Below are 16,231 nucleotides of genomic sequence, written 5' to 3'. Positions count from 1 at the left end.
TTTACTTTCAATTTTATCACGAGATGAAATAAGATATAATTTTTAGTAAACCAAATTATTCTGTTTTTGAATTTTATTCAATATATTTATTTATTTAAAAATTATAAATGAATAATCTGTTTCAATTAATTACGAACGAAGTTTTATTTCTATTTACCAGCGAAAAAACAAATTAATTCAGCAATTTTTGCTCATTTAATGTGCAAACGTCTACTAACATCTTTTATCCTTACAAAGCATTCTGGCTTTGAAAGGATACGAATTCTATTTCAAGTAACTGAATATTGATAATGCCTACCTACGAGGGTCGTTTGAAAAGTCCGTGCAAAAATAAAAACTACTTAATTTTTTGGGGTAAACCTTTTTTATTTTTCAACATAGTCTCCTTTTAGGCTTATACACTTCGTCCAACGCTGCTCTAGTTTGTTGATCCCTTTCGAATAATAGGATTTGTACCAGTCTGAAAAATAGCAATTCGTTTCTGCAATCACCTCCTCGTTTGAATAAAATCTTTTTCCCGCCAGCCATTTCCTCATATTGGGGAACAAATAGTAGTCCGAGGGAGCCAAGTCTGGAGAATAGGGGGGATGTGAAACGAGTTGGAACCCTATTTCCATTAATTTTGCGACCACAACTGCTGAGGTGTGAGCTGGTGCGTTGTCGTGATTGAAAAGGACTTTTTTGTGGGCCAATCGTGGGCGTTTTTCTTGCAGCTCGGTTTTCAAACGGTCCAATAACGATGAATAATATGCACCTGTAATAGTTTTACCCTTTTCCAGATAGTCGATGAGGATTATTCCTTGCGAATCCCAAAAGACAGTCGCCATAATCTTTCCGGCCGAAGGAACGGTCTTCGCCTTTTTTGGCGCAGATTCCCCCTTGGTAACCCATTGTTTAGATTGTCCTTTGGTCTCAGGAGTGTAGTGATGTATCCATGTTTCATCCACAGTGACGAAACGACGCTTAAAGTCCTGCGGATTCTTCTGGAACAGCTGCAAACCGTCCTTGCAACACTTCACACGATTTCGTTTTTGGTCAAGCGTGAGCAATCGCGGCACCCATTTTGCGGATAGCTTTGTCATGTCCAAATGTTGATGCAAAATATTATGTACCCGTTCATTCGAGATGCCCACAGCACTAGCAATCTCACGCACCTTCACTCTTCTGTCATCCATCACCATATCATGGATTTTATCAATGATTTCTAGAGTAGTAACCTCAACAGGGCGTCCAGAACGTTCAGCGTCACTTGTGCCCATATGGCCACTCCGAAAATTTTGAAACCACTTATAAACTGTTCTAATCGAAGGTGCAGAGTCACCATAATGTTTATCAAACTTCTCTTTAGTCTCCTGAGGCGTTTTGCCTTTCATAAAGTAGTGTTTAATCAACACACGAAATTCTTTTTCGTCCATTTTTTGAAAATCACTCGACTTCCTCGATTCAAACGAATGCCAAACACAAAGAAATAGACCGATCTGGCTGAAACTTGGTGTGTGTTCTTCCAAGAGATGCTACTAACTAAACATAACCTCGATACGCGCCAGTGGTGCTATCTCTCTGACTTTGCACGGAGTAACTTCCAGTGTTCCGCTCTTTCTAAGGCTTACCTGGACATCCTGAGTAGTAACCAGGTGCTTGAGTAGATATCATGCTATCTTATTGAGGGTAATAAATGAAATTAGCTATGACGTTCGAAGAGAATAATTCCGTCTCTTAATTTTTAACAAGAAAATTAAGCCAAATCTGGAAAGGCTTTCTGCATCATAAGAGATGATTATCTGAAGGAATTATGAATAATGTTAGTGAGTCATTAAAACCTCTTATAGATAATAATCCTTTAAATAATAAATACTTCCTTTGGACAGAAACACCCAGATGTGAATCTATAAACTTTCCAGTTCCAATCCTTTTGCACCTTAGAGTGTAGACGAAGGGGAAATACAAGATAAAAAGTAGCCTCCAAATTTCAAACCATCCCCAATGGTCAAATTCATCAAAAACATAACTGACTATTTGCTGTTCTTCAAGATACTGAGGCAACTTTTAGGCCCTGACGCTATTGAATTCTATTGTAGACTAAGACGCCAAAATTTCCGAACGAAACGTCATTTTGTTAATATGTTTTTTAAGTATAATTATGCTTAACTCTTTTTTCTTAGATGAGTAAAAATTGCCTGTCTATGAAGGAGTGAATTTCTAGTAAAGTGTGCTGATAAGTGTAGATTGTTGAAAAAGTATAGAGAAAGGAACAGCAGAAAGAAAGCTGGTGAGTAAATAAGAAGTGTGGTAATACTTGCTGAGGAGATGGCATTATAGAAGTTGGTTGGTAGTCAGTGCGACGACTGTCGGCAACAACAAAACAGAATGTGTAGGTGAAGGGGTCTCCCACAATAGGAGCCACCATACTACGACTTCAGCTCCACATTTGTTGTCCGACGTGGCGCCCGCAAATGACGTCATCAAAGATACCACTCCTATAGCGAATGTAGAGACGGGTCGCATCGTCACTCGTCCTCACAGACAGTGGGCAGCCCACTTCCGTTTGCCTCCCATCCTTATCTCCTTCCGGCCCATAAAGCGCCACAGTCTCTACTCCTTACTAGCTCCTCTTCTACCCCTCGACCACCTACTATTCCTTCTGATTTCTTTTCCCTACTGCACTACTTCATTTATTCAAAACCTCCTTCCAAGTGTCGGTCCACTTACTAAAACCGTCTTTTTCTCATCCTACACCAATTTTGCCTTTAAACTGGGCGTAAACACTTATAAATTAAAGAATAGTAATCAACCAATAACACAATCCGTTTGCTAGTTTCTTATTCGACCAATCGAAGTGAGGCTTGGGTAACTAATTGGATCCATTAAATTATAAGGCTTCTTCCGTTTTGTTTTGTTCTATTTTAAACCTCTACAATTTAACATCATTTAGACATTTTTTAATTGGATCTTTCGCAATTAATGGGGTTCAGCTTTATTCTTTCATGATTTACCCCGGCAGATTTCCTTTTCAGTCGGCACCTGTAAGTACAACGATGTATTTCTTTTAGTTTTATTGTTGAACTCTAGCCTAACAAGTGCCATTCCTGTACATTTTACAATTTTAAAACTACCCCAATTTGAAATTACGGTCCTGCTTCTCAGCCAGTGTACCATTTCGTCCCGGTTCTTTGATAAAAATGTAAAAATGCCAAGTATGTACGCTGGAATGCTAAACGCTCTACACAAAATATAAACTATAGTATACATTTTCAGCCAGACCCATTAGCACCTGTTGAAAGCAGGTCTCAAGAACTAATAACTTATATTAGGAGGAAGAGTTAAAATGGCTGAATTAACATTTATTGTTTTACTATGCCACAAATTCAACTAAATTGTTTTACATTCAATTAATTGATGCAACTAAAAATGAATAATATTAAAATACTGAAAATGTGGGTAGTTCTTCAGTGCTGGATAATAACTTACATATTATATATAACTTATATATTATATGTTATAATTGATTTTTGTAGTAGCATACATGTTTATTGAATCTCTGACTAGTTTCGGACTTACATCTTCAGAGGTAGTAGGTTAATGAGTTTGGTTTAGCAGAGGGGGCCAACCCAGATGATCTTATGGCATGATTCTTAGCATGATTAGCCATTTATCCAGTTTAGAGTACAAATTCAACTAATATAAATCGTAAATAAGTAAGAATGTTTTTAATTTGTGTGAAACGAAGAACTTTATAGCCATTATCATTTACAATGTATTTGAAAGATTAACGGACACTGTGCAATTGGGTGTAACCTAATCATTGAAACGTGTACTGTCACAGAACAACAAACTTATACTTCATTTGCCATGATATCTTACTGAAGTAAACCAAAAAACTTGTTTTTTCTAATTACTTGTTACTAAAATGTTTATAATTGAATAAATTTATCAGTTCACAATACATTTCAACACTGTTGTAGATGTTTACGAGTGTCTAGATTAATTTATGCTTTGAGAGAGGAAATGAAGTCTCGATTAGTCCCAGCGAGTTTGAATTATAACTAAAAATTAATTTTTAGAAAATTTTTCAGTAACTAGTCCACTATTTGGCCTTTTAAGTTACAGGCATACATGTACTTTCTGTTTTGAACCAACTCTCGAAATCGTCTCGAATATCTTTTGGGACAAAAGTATTATTGTAAGAATCTACGACTAATGTAAGTGAAAATTGAACAAAATGCTGAAATGCATTAAGTTGGAACTTTGGTGCATTATAGTAAAAGAAAATCATGTTGAATGAAGTATTTAAAATGTTGTTGTTGTTCGGGTCCATGAGGACCAGATCAAGATGATTTTGTGTGCAAGTGATTAGCGATTATTGCTGAGAAATTAATGAATATATAAATCTCATGATGTAAATTTGCCGAATTCCAATTAATAAAAACTAAAATAAAATAGTTCACAAACTAAATCAGAAAAATGTGATTTTTTTTAAAAAGAGATATTGACTTGTTTTCTCTTGTTTAATGCAGGACGGAGGGAGAAGATTTAATGGTCTTCAGTACAGAAGATACCGCGTGCTGTGAGCTGGAAGAACTGCGAATGGAAGGCATTACAAGGATCTTGAATGATGTAAGCCTATTTTTTATTATAAGCTCATAAATATGAACGCATTTGGCGCTGTTCCGACCATCAGAATGGGTTGGCTTTTGTATCCATGGGGCCTGTACTAGAGAATGAAAAACTCTGACAATGATAGACTATTTCTACGTACTCATCTCCGCAACAACCGCAAGTAGCTAACAAGCACATACTAAAAGGTTTACTTTTATTATAGCTCTTAAACCAAATATTCATTAAATCTTTAGCTTTTTATTATTTTGTTTTGTTTTGACGTTATTCATTTCTCATCAAACCATTTCAAGTATAAAACTGTTTTTTTCATTCTTAGTATTTTCCAATGTTTCTTAATTTTTGATAACAATTTTAGTACATTACCACCGAAACAAGTCTGCGTATATTAGATTTCCACGTGAAGATCCCGGGTTCGAATTCAGCTGCTGGCCCATAGATTATCTCTTCCTAGGAGCTACTTACGGCTCACTGCCCGGTGATGGACAATGTTGTCTGCAACGAGAGAACACTGGAGACCGGCAGTGTACTGAAAAAAAGCTATAGGATTCAAATTAGCGTGGAATCGGTCCAAATAAAAACAATAACTCCGTCTTTTTGCCAACATATTGCCTTCTTCAGGGCGTGGCTATGCGGGTTGGTTGATTTACAGAAAACTATTATTACACTAAAACTAAAACTTCAGTTTTCTGTAAATCAACCAACCCACAAAGCCACACCCTGAAGAATGCAATATATTTGTCGAAACGTTGGCAAAAAAAATGAGTGTATATGAGACAATATTTTTATATCTGAGTAGGCGATGTGCAATTGCTAGTCAGATATCCTTCAAGAGATTGACTCATCGATCAAGCGACTTCCCTCCAACCAGAGCCGATTCTAGACACAAATTGACCTGCAATTCAAGGATAAGTTAACGCCTATAAGATAAACATTGAAATATTTAAATAAAACTGTGATTAACTGAACAGATAAGTTAAGTAATATTTCACATAATTGTACATACTAGTATAATAATTATGAATCATAAAATTATTAAAATGAATTATCAATTTTGTTGATTACATGAACATTTAAGACTAAGTAGGTAACATATTATGTGAATGAGTCTTCGACAAACATTAGTTTCATAGAGAGCCTCTCAAAAGTCCTTTGTCTTGCACTTGATAACAACCGCTATTTGTGTTAGGCTAACTCGTGACGTCATTAAGCTCCTGTCATTATGTTCGTCACCCTGATATCAGAGAAGCAATTAAATTGTAGGCCTAGGTACAGGATCTTACGATATCCTTATTTCAAATTTAAATTAGATATTTTTAACTTTGGTGTTGTTTCAGAGACTTACTTTATTGATTGTTGAGCTTACTTATTCTTCGATAAAGCTTTTGTTATGAAAACTACGCCATTTCCTGAGCATACTGATTAATCGATAATTTCCTTTTTTTTCCCCGGCTTGGAAGTTATAAAAACCTTTGAGGTATCCTCCGTAAATAAATAATTAAATTGTTAATTAATCAGAGTATTAGTTCTGAAGATCACCAAGTCCCCAGATCGAAATCATAGCAAAGATAAACACAAAAGTATAAAACAGTTAATTGCCGATTAATAATGGACGGTTTACATGAAACCTTATTCAACTTGAAATAACTTGTAGGTAATAGTAGAGAATTCTTTTTTTTAATTCATACTGAACCATGTTAAGGTCGAGTGATTGTATACAGGAAATATACAAAAGATAATAAAATTTAGTTCAAACGAACTGAATTGAACCACATTTTGAACATTTTTAATGTTCTCAACATTTCTCTTTTCTGATTTCAACGAATCAATTCCATTTCAAGGTGAATTTACTACCATTCTACTGACTTGGGTTAAGAAGTTTGTGGTTCTCCGCTATTTTACGAATGAAATGTTTACAAATTAAAGCTAAAAGCTATGTGACGTTGCCAAATCAAACTGCACTTATCCCTTCAATACGGGTGGGGTTATGTTACCTGGGAACTCGGCACCTCTGAGTAGACTCTGTAAGGAAGTGGAGAACGGTTCTCATATCCTGTAGCCATTTTGAAGTTGCGTTATGAGATATTATGCTACGACCAAAGGAAATCATTTCCGAACGAAGATTAGGAGGAAAGATCCTGCGTCTTGAAGAAGATGAGGATTTACCTACTAGAACACTTAGGGATGGTAATATAAAGCTTAGTTATAGCGAACACAGTTAAATAATAATTATTATTATTTCATTTTTAATTTAAGGCGTGTCAACATCTGAGGTTTGACTCGTTCGCGTAAAGTAAAGTTGAAAGAGTTTTGTTTTTTGTTATTCTAAGCTTTTAAAAAGAACTCTATCTTTACTGGACAAAGATTATTTAAAAGTACTTTATAAAAGTAAAATGTAATATTTACTGAAATTTATTATTATTTTTATTCCTTTTTTAATAATGATCTTCACTATTCCTATCAAAAGAATTGCTTATTTATATATACAAAAAAAGGCTAACACTTCAACGTAAGATGGCAGTATTGCTAAATTCGTCTTTTCGCCGAAGAAAGCTTTAATTTAGCTTTCAAAGGTAAAGCTTTGCCATCGTTCGGAACACTGCTCTAGATTTCATTCTAACCTTAAACGATAACCTTTATAGTTAAAATCAGTTAAATGGGATTTGAAAGATCTCAGCTCATAGATAACTTCAGCGATTGCGTTGCTTCTCCGTGAATTAAATTTTCTCACACTCGAGTGAGGGTTCAACTATTTAGAAATATCTCGGCTTATTCTTTTGATACGGTAGCTTCATGTTTTCTAGATCTTGTAAATCATCCCCTTTAATCCAGCCTTTTTGCTTACCTATAAAGCATCAATTTAAAAATTTCCATTACAAAAAATGTCAATGATTTTTTTGTTTCCCTAAATACCAGTTATACTGTATATTTTATTGTCTTAAAACTTATTTTTTTCTTTCTTTATTTTACAACTGTGCCAGAAGTACAACAAGTAAAAAAGATATATGAACAATAAGTACGAACGTTGACTAGCATCAGCGCACATAAACTGGCTTGATCCAGTGATGACAGCCGTAATAGGCCCTTAAGGCGTTAGGGAGTACTGAAAGGAGTCTCTGGATAGCCGACGTCAGACATTGAGATGGTCGCCCGGCCAGCGTTGTCTCAAACGTCTAGGAGGGTTCGTGGGAAGTGTTGAGGTTGAGAGAGCTTGGATAAGTGGATTTGAATGAGGGGATAGCTTAGAATGAACTTTTAGGTAACGTAGTATGGCTTTGGCGGAAACGAAAGGACTTTTCAAGTCGGTGTGGATGGTGAGGTTTGAAATGCTAAAGGGAGCATTGTCAATTGTAAGGATTGAATACGATTGAGGTTTTTGCGTTTGGAAGTCCTGTATAGTTTAAGTCCATATGTCGAAATTGGAGTTAGATGAGTGTTATGTGGTTTGCTTTGTAAAGTTAGTACCGAGGTTTGTCTAATAGTTGCTTTAGCATTCTATGTTATACTTGTAGTTCAATTCAGTTCGTTTTATTCTATTATGAGGGTTCCATGTCAAACGTTTGTCCAGATGGAGTCCCAGGTAACGGACTTGAAAAACTGGTGGGAAAGAAATTTGATTAAGATATGTGGCGGGAAAGAATTTTTAGGTTTATTTATACCGTATCCTCAGCGTAGGTAAAGGTGATGGTGCTGGGATGAAGTGGGAGATCTGGGAGAAAGTATGCTTCCTTGAGGAACACCTGCAAGGATAGGAAATAGAGGAGAAAAGGAATGCTGTCGACAACCAGGAAGTAGCTATCAGTAAGGTATGATTTTGAGGATTCGGTAAGTAGGTGGAAGGAAAGATGCCCTTAAGTTTCCACAGTAACCCTTCCGGTCTGACGCTTGCGAAATGTCAAAAAAAGCCGCTGGGCAGTACTGTTCCTGGTCAACGTAGGAAACGATGTCTTAAAAACTTATGACGATGAGTCCGCACTTCAATGAAAAGTTTTTGAATGATAATCTTTCCCCAAAAGTTGTTGACATAAGGAAAACGTCTTTTTCTTTACAGAAGTTGGTGGCCCTATAACTAACCTACAATTTTCCTAGTAACTTCTTAAGTTGTATTTTGCCAAGAATATTTCAAAGTAAACAGTTGAAAATTTGGCTGGATATTACGTTGGTTTCAATCGTAAAAAAAAAGTTGTTGAATGGTTTCGGATTTTGTTCCTTCAGATTTGACCCATCAGGTTTGTCTAGGAAAAATTCTCAGTTCGAAATAAACTGCAGGATTGGTAAATGGGATGCACTTATCTTGTTAGTATACTATCCTAGTAAGTACTCTTAATATTAAATGGGGATACAGGTGTGATTATTAAAGAAATCGCGAAAGCTGAAAAGAAAAAAAATGACGAAATTTGCATTTCTCCTTAAACTTATCATCTTACCAATATATTAAATATATTAGCACTGAATATATATATATTCATTAGCACTGAAATCAGCTCCGGGTCACTCACTGGATGGTGATGTTAAAAAAAATAAATAAAAACTGTTTGTTCTCTGGTTACTGTAACTAGAATAAAATGCCACTCGAATGACTTTTAACCATCTTCTGAGATAATGTGAATAGATAAAGTGAATCTACTGGTTTGGGCCCGGAAGCGGTTAGCCTGTTTTGATAGTATTATCAAACAAAGATAGATAGGCTCTTTTATTATATTCGCTAGCCTACCTGGAAGGAATTTGGTTAGAATTTAATTTTTTTTTTTTTGACGTGAATACGTCTTTAAATTTGAATCGTATGGTGGCAATCCACAAAACCTGTCTACATCCAAAATTAAATTAGACCACTGGATAGCTAAAGGATCAAAGAATTCATTACGATAAGCGAGGACTGTGACACATCGCGCGCGGTGGAGAGGGAAGCGCCGCCATTTTGAGATAATTTTGCTGCGTATCGAGATTTGCAATTAGTATAACTTTTGACTCGGAGAAGCCATGATGTTCGTTTAAGTTTTAATCGTCAGCTGTCATCACAATCTATCGATTGTATATAAAACATTAGTGTAAAATAGTGACAGTGAATAAAATAAAGGTGTTAGAATAAAAAAATATTATCAAAAATATATAATGTCGGCCTTTACGCGTCGAAAAGCCAAAACCAAATACAGAGATCGTATACGGTTGGAAAGGGCTTCTAAAGAACAATCGATTGGTAAAAGTCGCAAAACCAGTAGAGTCGCCATATATCGTAACATCTAATAGCTTCACTGATTGTAATAGAGTTAACATTGACATTTCGGAAATGAAAGACGCAAAAGCTGGTGTTGTCTGTCCAGTAAACGAAAAAGGCCAATGGCATCTTCAAATTCGTACTCGGGTGTGTGTATATCCATCCGGGCACAGCGTTAGCAGAAATTAAACTATGTTACGATCGTTGTTAAAATATTCCAAAATCATCTCTAAAATTATACCCGATTACGAGCCTGATCTTACTACACCAATTATGATAGTTGGAGATTTTAATGTTGATGTCTTACAAAACCGCTCATTGCCCGATTTCATGCTCAACGAGTTCAATTTGTCTTATATTGAAACTTCTCCATCAACGTTGGGTAGTACCTATATCGATTTAACGTTTACCAGAAATCTCGATGTATCTTGTATGCCATTTGTGTGGTACTTTTCGTATAACAGACCTATAATTAATAAAGTTATATTGTAACACAGTAATTATTTGTTTCCTTGATTTCATCCTAAATACATAAATAAAAATATTTTATATAAAAAATATAACCCGTTATGTAAACGTATTCACGTACAACACACGGCCGTGTCCATGACACAGCCGCAGTAGAGCTTTTTATTTTATTTTTTTTTCATTTTTGAGATGCTTTGTTGGGATCCTGAAATAATTTCAGTTTATTTTTCCATTTATGAAATTGTGACAACTCCGCCATATGTACCTCACCAGTAATGATAGCAAATATTAGGTTAGTAACAATGAATAACTTATAAAAATAGGTTTTTCCAACATTTTATTATTTAAAAATAACACAACATCTGTGATTTTGTTTCGTTTTAGACAAGTATACAATTATTTTTTTAAATTTGTAATACTTTTTTTCTCTTTTGAACATTTACTGTAACTTATGAACTACAATATTTATTCGCTTGAAAACATCAACGGAAGAAAAAATAGAATATAAAAGTAACTTTTCAAATAAACAAGTAGTTTATTATCTTTTTTTAAAAATTATGCATTAATTCAAGCAGCACAACGCACTTTTTACATTTTTCTTTTAATCAAATAAAAAATTATGCTAATATTGATGATTACATTACAATTTTATTAGGGAAATGAAATTGAGATTGGGTTGCAGAATTTTACTATTTACAATATTTATTATTATTATTAAAAATCCTTAGTTTATTCTTATGAACAAAACTCAGGTTCCAGTTAAAAAATTAAAATCTGGAATATTGTGGAGTAGGGAATTATTTAAAATAATAACTTGCAAGTTTTGCGCGCATTTTATAGTATATATAATATTTATTAATTATATAAAAAGTAAATAGCATGCACACAAAACCTGTCCTTGAGATCATCTCAGATAGCGCCAGATTATTCAATCTAAATTAACATCGATAAGCAACTTTATACAGAAATAAATAGATAAAACGTTAATAAAATAAATTTATTTATAATATAAATAATATTGAAATAACAATCTGGTTTCATTCTTCACTATCATCAACGTTATTTAATTACCTAATCATTAGTAATACGCACCATTAAATTATTTAAACATAGGCTTAATAACAAAAAAATATATATATCTTTCTTTTATTGGTAATTTTTATCTAAACAATGAATGAGAAAAAATCTCGTTGAAAAACACATACTCACATACTAACAAAGTTTTATTATTATTTATTTGATTTTTTTTATCTCCTTATAAGTAAAATAATTATCTTAAGCTCAATGTATATTTTATTATTTACAATTTTACAAAAATGTTAGGAGCTATTGCATCTTTTCATTCATTTTCATTCGTGGGATCACTATGCTTTTATTTTTATTATAATTATTATTCAGTTATTTTTTTTATATATCAGTTTGAAACTTTTCATTTTTAAGTACAAAAAAATTCAAACTGACAATGTTTAATTTTAAATTACTTGTTTGCAATCAGATTTTTCTTTTCTTGTAGTTTTTTAGTCTCTTGTCTTAACAACACCAAGTGACGATTGTTACTTCTTTTTAATTTTTTATTAAATACTTTACTTTTTACATTTCCATTAGTGTCTCAGAGAGAACATCCTTGATGCCAACTTTAGAATGAGTTGGACTTTTTATTAATTTTCATCTAGGCAACGGGGCTGTACTCCTTTTCGCAAATCCTGAAAAAATATATATTTTTTATAATCTTCAACTTAAATGATGTAGATTTGTTGCATGTACAATGCAATTGAGTACTTCCAGCCATGCATATTGAATAGCTTTAAAAGAAAGCTTCTTTATAAAAAATACTAGAACAATGTTTTTACTTTGTAAGTCTCAGAGAAGGTATTAAAAACAAATGTCTATCAATAAATCTGCTTAAGTATTTTGAGAAGCAAAAGAAAAATATTAAGTACTTATATAAGCTAATAATGAATTTGATAAATGGCCATTTTGTCTCAAAAATTCAAAGAAATGCTTTAAAGATTCATCCGTTATAGCGTTCATATCTTTCACTCTGAAATTAAGACTTTCAGATTTTTTTCATCCATCTTCAATGAATGAATCATAAAATATAAAGCAATTTGACTTCCACTTACAAAGCAATCTTGATATTCGATCTAATAAATGGATGGAAATCAGAAACCGATCAAAATGAAAGATATCAAGCAAATTTTTGACGAATGAAGTAATCGTTTGTCCGGTTCCAATCATTTGAACATTTGAGAAAAACGTGCAGAACCCAAAAATTCTGAGAAGACACTTATCTAGGCTTACTAATTTTTATCTGTTAAAAATTCCTAAAATCTCTAATTGGAGTGGAATTGAAATTGAAAAAAAAAAAATCGATGCCTGGCACGAACCTGTACATCAAACTTAGACTTTTCCCTAAATGAGGTATTACTTGTCAAATTTTGAATTTGATTGAGGAAGAAAACTGCCCAATATTGTGCTGAGAAAGCTCCCTGACTACAGATGTTGATTAAATATAGTAATTATTAAAAAAACGGGAGATTTCCATTTGTTAAAAAAGATTTCTGTTTTGAAAATGCTTGAAAATTGACAAAGTACAACAGCAGAACCCAACCCTTCAAACTGAACTAATGCGCTAAGTTCTATGAGTACACTATTTCTCACTTACAGAACTTTACATTAAAAACTTACAATCGGGGTTAGAGTCATTAGGACAGTTTCTTCCTCTTCAGGTACTTGTTAGAATGTTCTAGAACCGTCTTTCTTTTTTCTGTACACTCGCTCATCCAGAACCACTGGTCGCCAAAAGGGGGAAGTGACCAAAACCTAATTATGAATTATAGTGAATGTGGCTTCAACAAACCGAAACTTGGTGTACACTTGCAGCTCGCCAAGTACGAGTATTACGTGCAAGTCTTATGGAATCTTCTAGAAGTAAATCAAACAATAGTTCTCTTGACTGCAGTTCTTTGATCAGAATTCAAACAAATAAGCCCAGCCTTAAATGTAAAACTAATTGCCAGTTGCAAGGAACATTTCTATTGGACAGACAAGGGCTGGTCTCACAAAAATGAGTACATATTAGCGAATCTGATTACAGATAGCTAAATGACATTATTATGTCTGAAGCTTGTTGTGAACGCCAAGTCAAAACAAAAGAGCATTGAGAAACTATCAAAGAATAATGGTAATAGTACACTTTATGGTCAGATCTGAAATTAGTAATTGAAGAATCGAGATAAGATTTTTATAGAACAAGTGTACTTTAAAGCTGGAAGTTTATGGACTGTTGTTGAAGTATTTAAATATTTTTACTCTTAACCATTTGTTCGATAATGTTAAAGCTATGATCAAGAGATGTATTTGGTTTTTAAGTGTTGTGAAAACCTAATGGTAGATCCTGAAGAAAAAAATCTGAAATGGAGATCACAGTTGAATGGTATAAGCTTTGAAGGGACTTGTAGATAGGGTGAAATACAAATCAAATTAAGAAGTTTGAAGCCTAATTTCTCGTTGACAAGGAAGTGCAATTCAATTCCAGAAGAAGAACTGGATGAAAGTAGATGCAGTAAGTTACAACTACAACGTAAGGTTTGCAGTTATGATTGCACTATACCATTGTACACGGAATAGAAGCTCTTTCAGGAATTGGAAATCAACAAAGGTCAAACAAAATAAACCACCTTCAACAATACGATACATTTTTGTTTCTAAAAAGAACAGTTAAGTATTGCATCTTCTAATCATTAAAAATTTTTAAAAAAAGTAACAATACCTTATTTACGTGAAGGCAACAATTAGCAGAATTAACGTAGTCCAAGACAATTGTGTTTGACATCCACAGCCTTTAGCTTTGACTCCTAGATCTCGCATTTCAGCTTCTGAAATATATTAGAAATTTTGATACGGTGATTAAAAATTTCTATTTAAAGAATTTTAGACAAATCTAAAATTACTCCATTGTTCTATGTGCAACAAAATACTTTACATAAACTGTTACTTATTACATAATTCAATTCATATTATCAAAAGTATCTAATTAAATTCGTTGTACTTATTTTTAGATAATGCAGCTCATCAACTCAGAAGTTGGTGGCTAATGCCTAAAAAAGTGTTCGTAAGTACGCATGAAAATGGATTTTTAATAGAAGTATTTTGAACAAATAAATTTTTAAAATTATAGGATCTCTTGGTAAAAGATTTAAAGCGATGTGTTACCGCTAAGAAGCACTAACGAGATTGGCGTTTTTTGCAAGGGAACGATTGGCGATGTATCTCAGGAGAGGTTGAATTAAGAAAAATCGTTAGCGTTAACTGGAGAGCGCAACACCTTCAAAAAAGAAATCGTAGTTGACTTGAGACGGTGTACTGCGAGGTAAATAAACCAGGAAGCCGGTTAAAGGCGTTTAGGCTTGCTCTGAGAGGCCTCACGAGGAAGTTGACTTCTGTGTCAGCCTGTTTTTTAAATGGGCATGCTTACTTCTGAACCTGTCTAAAAAGAATAGAAAAGCAGAAGTTTAGGATTGCCTCTACTGCTACAGTGTTAGGGGATGTCGCTGCATACAGGTTTTTTTTTCCTGTAGGCGGAGATAGACTAGCAGAACCCCGATATCTTCGGGACATTGCTGGATTGGGAACTTAAGTAGAACCTGGTTGCGTGCTACATTAATGGCGCCTTATCCTAAGAACCTTCGCTAGGCAGAACGTTATTCTTGCATAAGGGAATGTTAGGAAGAGGCTTAGCTCTAAAGGAATATTGGTAGCTCCAGTGGATACCAAGATGGAGCTAGAAGCGGAAGGGTACTACCCTTTAGTTTTACATTGAGCACGGCACAACTGTGGGTAAATGCATTCCATCTTCTAAAGGAAGGAAAAAATATTATTATTATCCTTTATTTTCTAATCTCCAATATCTCGGTTTGTAATAACAAAATGTGCGGGTTACCAGCCTAGCCCATTATTATTGGTCACCTAGAAATTTGCTGTCAATATGGCACGTGTTAAATCATATTTTTTGTTTTTGCATTTGAATTACGGTCCGATCTCAGAGCAACACCGGTGTGTAGTCCCAAATCTTAGTTCCAATGGCAGTTGCCGAAAATACTGTAGTTACTAGCCGGATAGTTTCTACTTCCCATAATCTCTTTATTTCGAATCCTAGTTGTGCATACTTTTTTCTCTGTTTCCTAAATCTTAAAGAATTTTAGGCATAAAAGGAAAATAAATCTTTCGTGTTTCGGTTTGATTTCCGCAAAAACACTGTTGTCAAGGTGAACGGTGATAAGGTAGAGTCCGCAGTTCTTAGCGGATTCTGATGTTGACAAAAAAAAACGAGACGAGGATAACCTTAGTTTTTTATGCTTTTGGACTGTTCGAAATAGTGCACTAGTTTCATTGTCCTTGATTTGAATCAATATACTAATTTTTTGTTCCCTAATTTTTTACTTAACTAAAGTTCCATTGTAACGGCTCATACCAATTCTATAGTTTTGTCGACATAATAGAAATTAGATTTTTCGTAAAATATTATTTTATTTTCTTTATTATTTTATAAAAGATGTTTGCAGTTGTACTTCTTGAAGATCAAGCCAAAAAATCCATTTTATAAAATTGAAAATAAAAATATAAAGGCTTTTTTTTGTGGGTTTTAAGCACAAAAAAGTTTAAAGCAAAATTTTTGAGAAATCTATTAAATTCGGACTTCCGCTTGACGTATTTAGATCAAAATTTTATCATCGACTGATGGATTTAGAAATTGCAGGAGACATCAGATAACAGATTTTAAACTTAGATGTTAATTAATATATATTGTTTATATAATGGAAGTATGTTATTGTAAATAGAACAGTTGAAAACATAAAAGGTTATTTATTACAATCTCTACTAATAATCCACATTAGATTGCGCAAATGAGCGGTTAGTGAGATGGCTGTTTAA

At 33.8% G+C, this 16,231-nt stretch overlaps 1 protein-coding gene and 1 long non-coding RNA gene across 4 annotated transcripts in view; one reads left to right on the top strand and one right to left on the bottom strand.

Annotated features, from left to right (window-relative positions):
* Positions 1-16,231, top strand: part of LOC141456062 (uncharacterized) — a 27,112-nt gene extending 10,881 nt beyond the window's left edge. Inside the window, exons 3-4 of one of the 2 annotated variants that reach the window (XR_012459568.1) lie at positions 4,515-4,614; positions 14,359-16,231. This is a non-coding gene — a long non-coding RNA (uncharacterized lncRNA). Of the gene's footprint in view, positions 1-4,514; positions 4,615-5,413; positions 5,885-14,358 lie in introns of those variants that run through there. The other variant, XR_012459569.1, reaches the window with a different exon arrangement.
* The window catches only part of LOC141456057 (opioid-binding protein/cell adhesion molecule homolog), an 869,090-nt gene continuing 863,476 nt past the window's right edge, over positions 10,618-16,231 (bottom strand). For both annotated transcript variants that reach the window (XM_074131654.1, XM_074131655.1), the window contains 2 exons: positions 14,070-14,175; positions 10,618-12,000 (listed from right to left, as the gene is read on the bottom strand). In XM_074131654.1, the coding sequence (XP_073987755.1) occupies positions 14,075-14,175 (101 nt within the window). In that variant the 3' untranslated portion in view covers positions 10,618-12,000; positions 14,070-14,074. The remainder of the gene's footprint in view (positions 12,001-14,069; positions 14,176-16,231) is intronic.

Source organism: Rhodnius prolixus, unplaced genomic scaffold (genome assembly GCF_049639745.1).
Source record: "Rhodnius prolixus isolate KJV_2025 unplaced genomic scaffold, Rpr scaffold_4, whole genome shotgun sequence".
Lineage (NCBI taxonomy): Eukaryota > Metazoa > Arthropoda > Insecta > Hemiptera > Reduviidae > Rhodnius > Rhodnius prolixus.
Note: the sequence above shows the minus strand (reverse complement) of the source record. Positions and strands in the feature narration are given on the sequence as shown.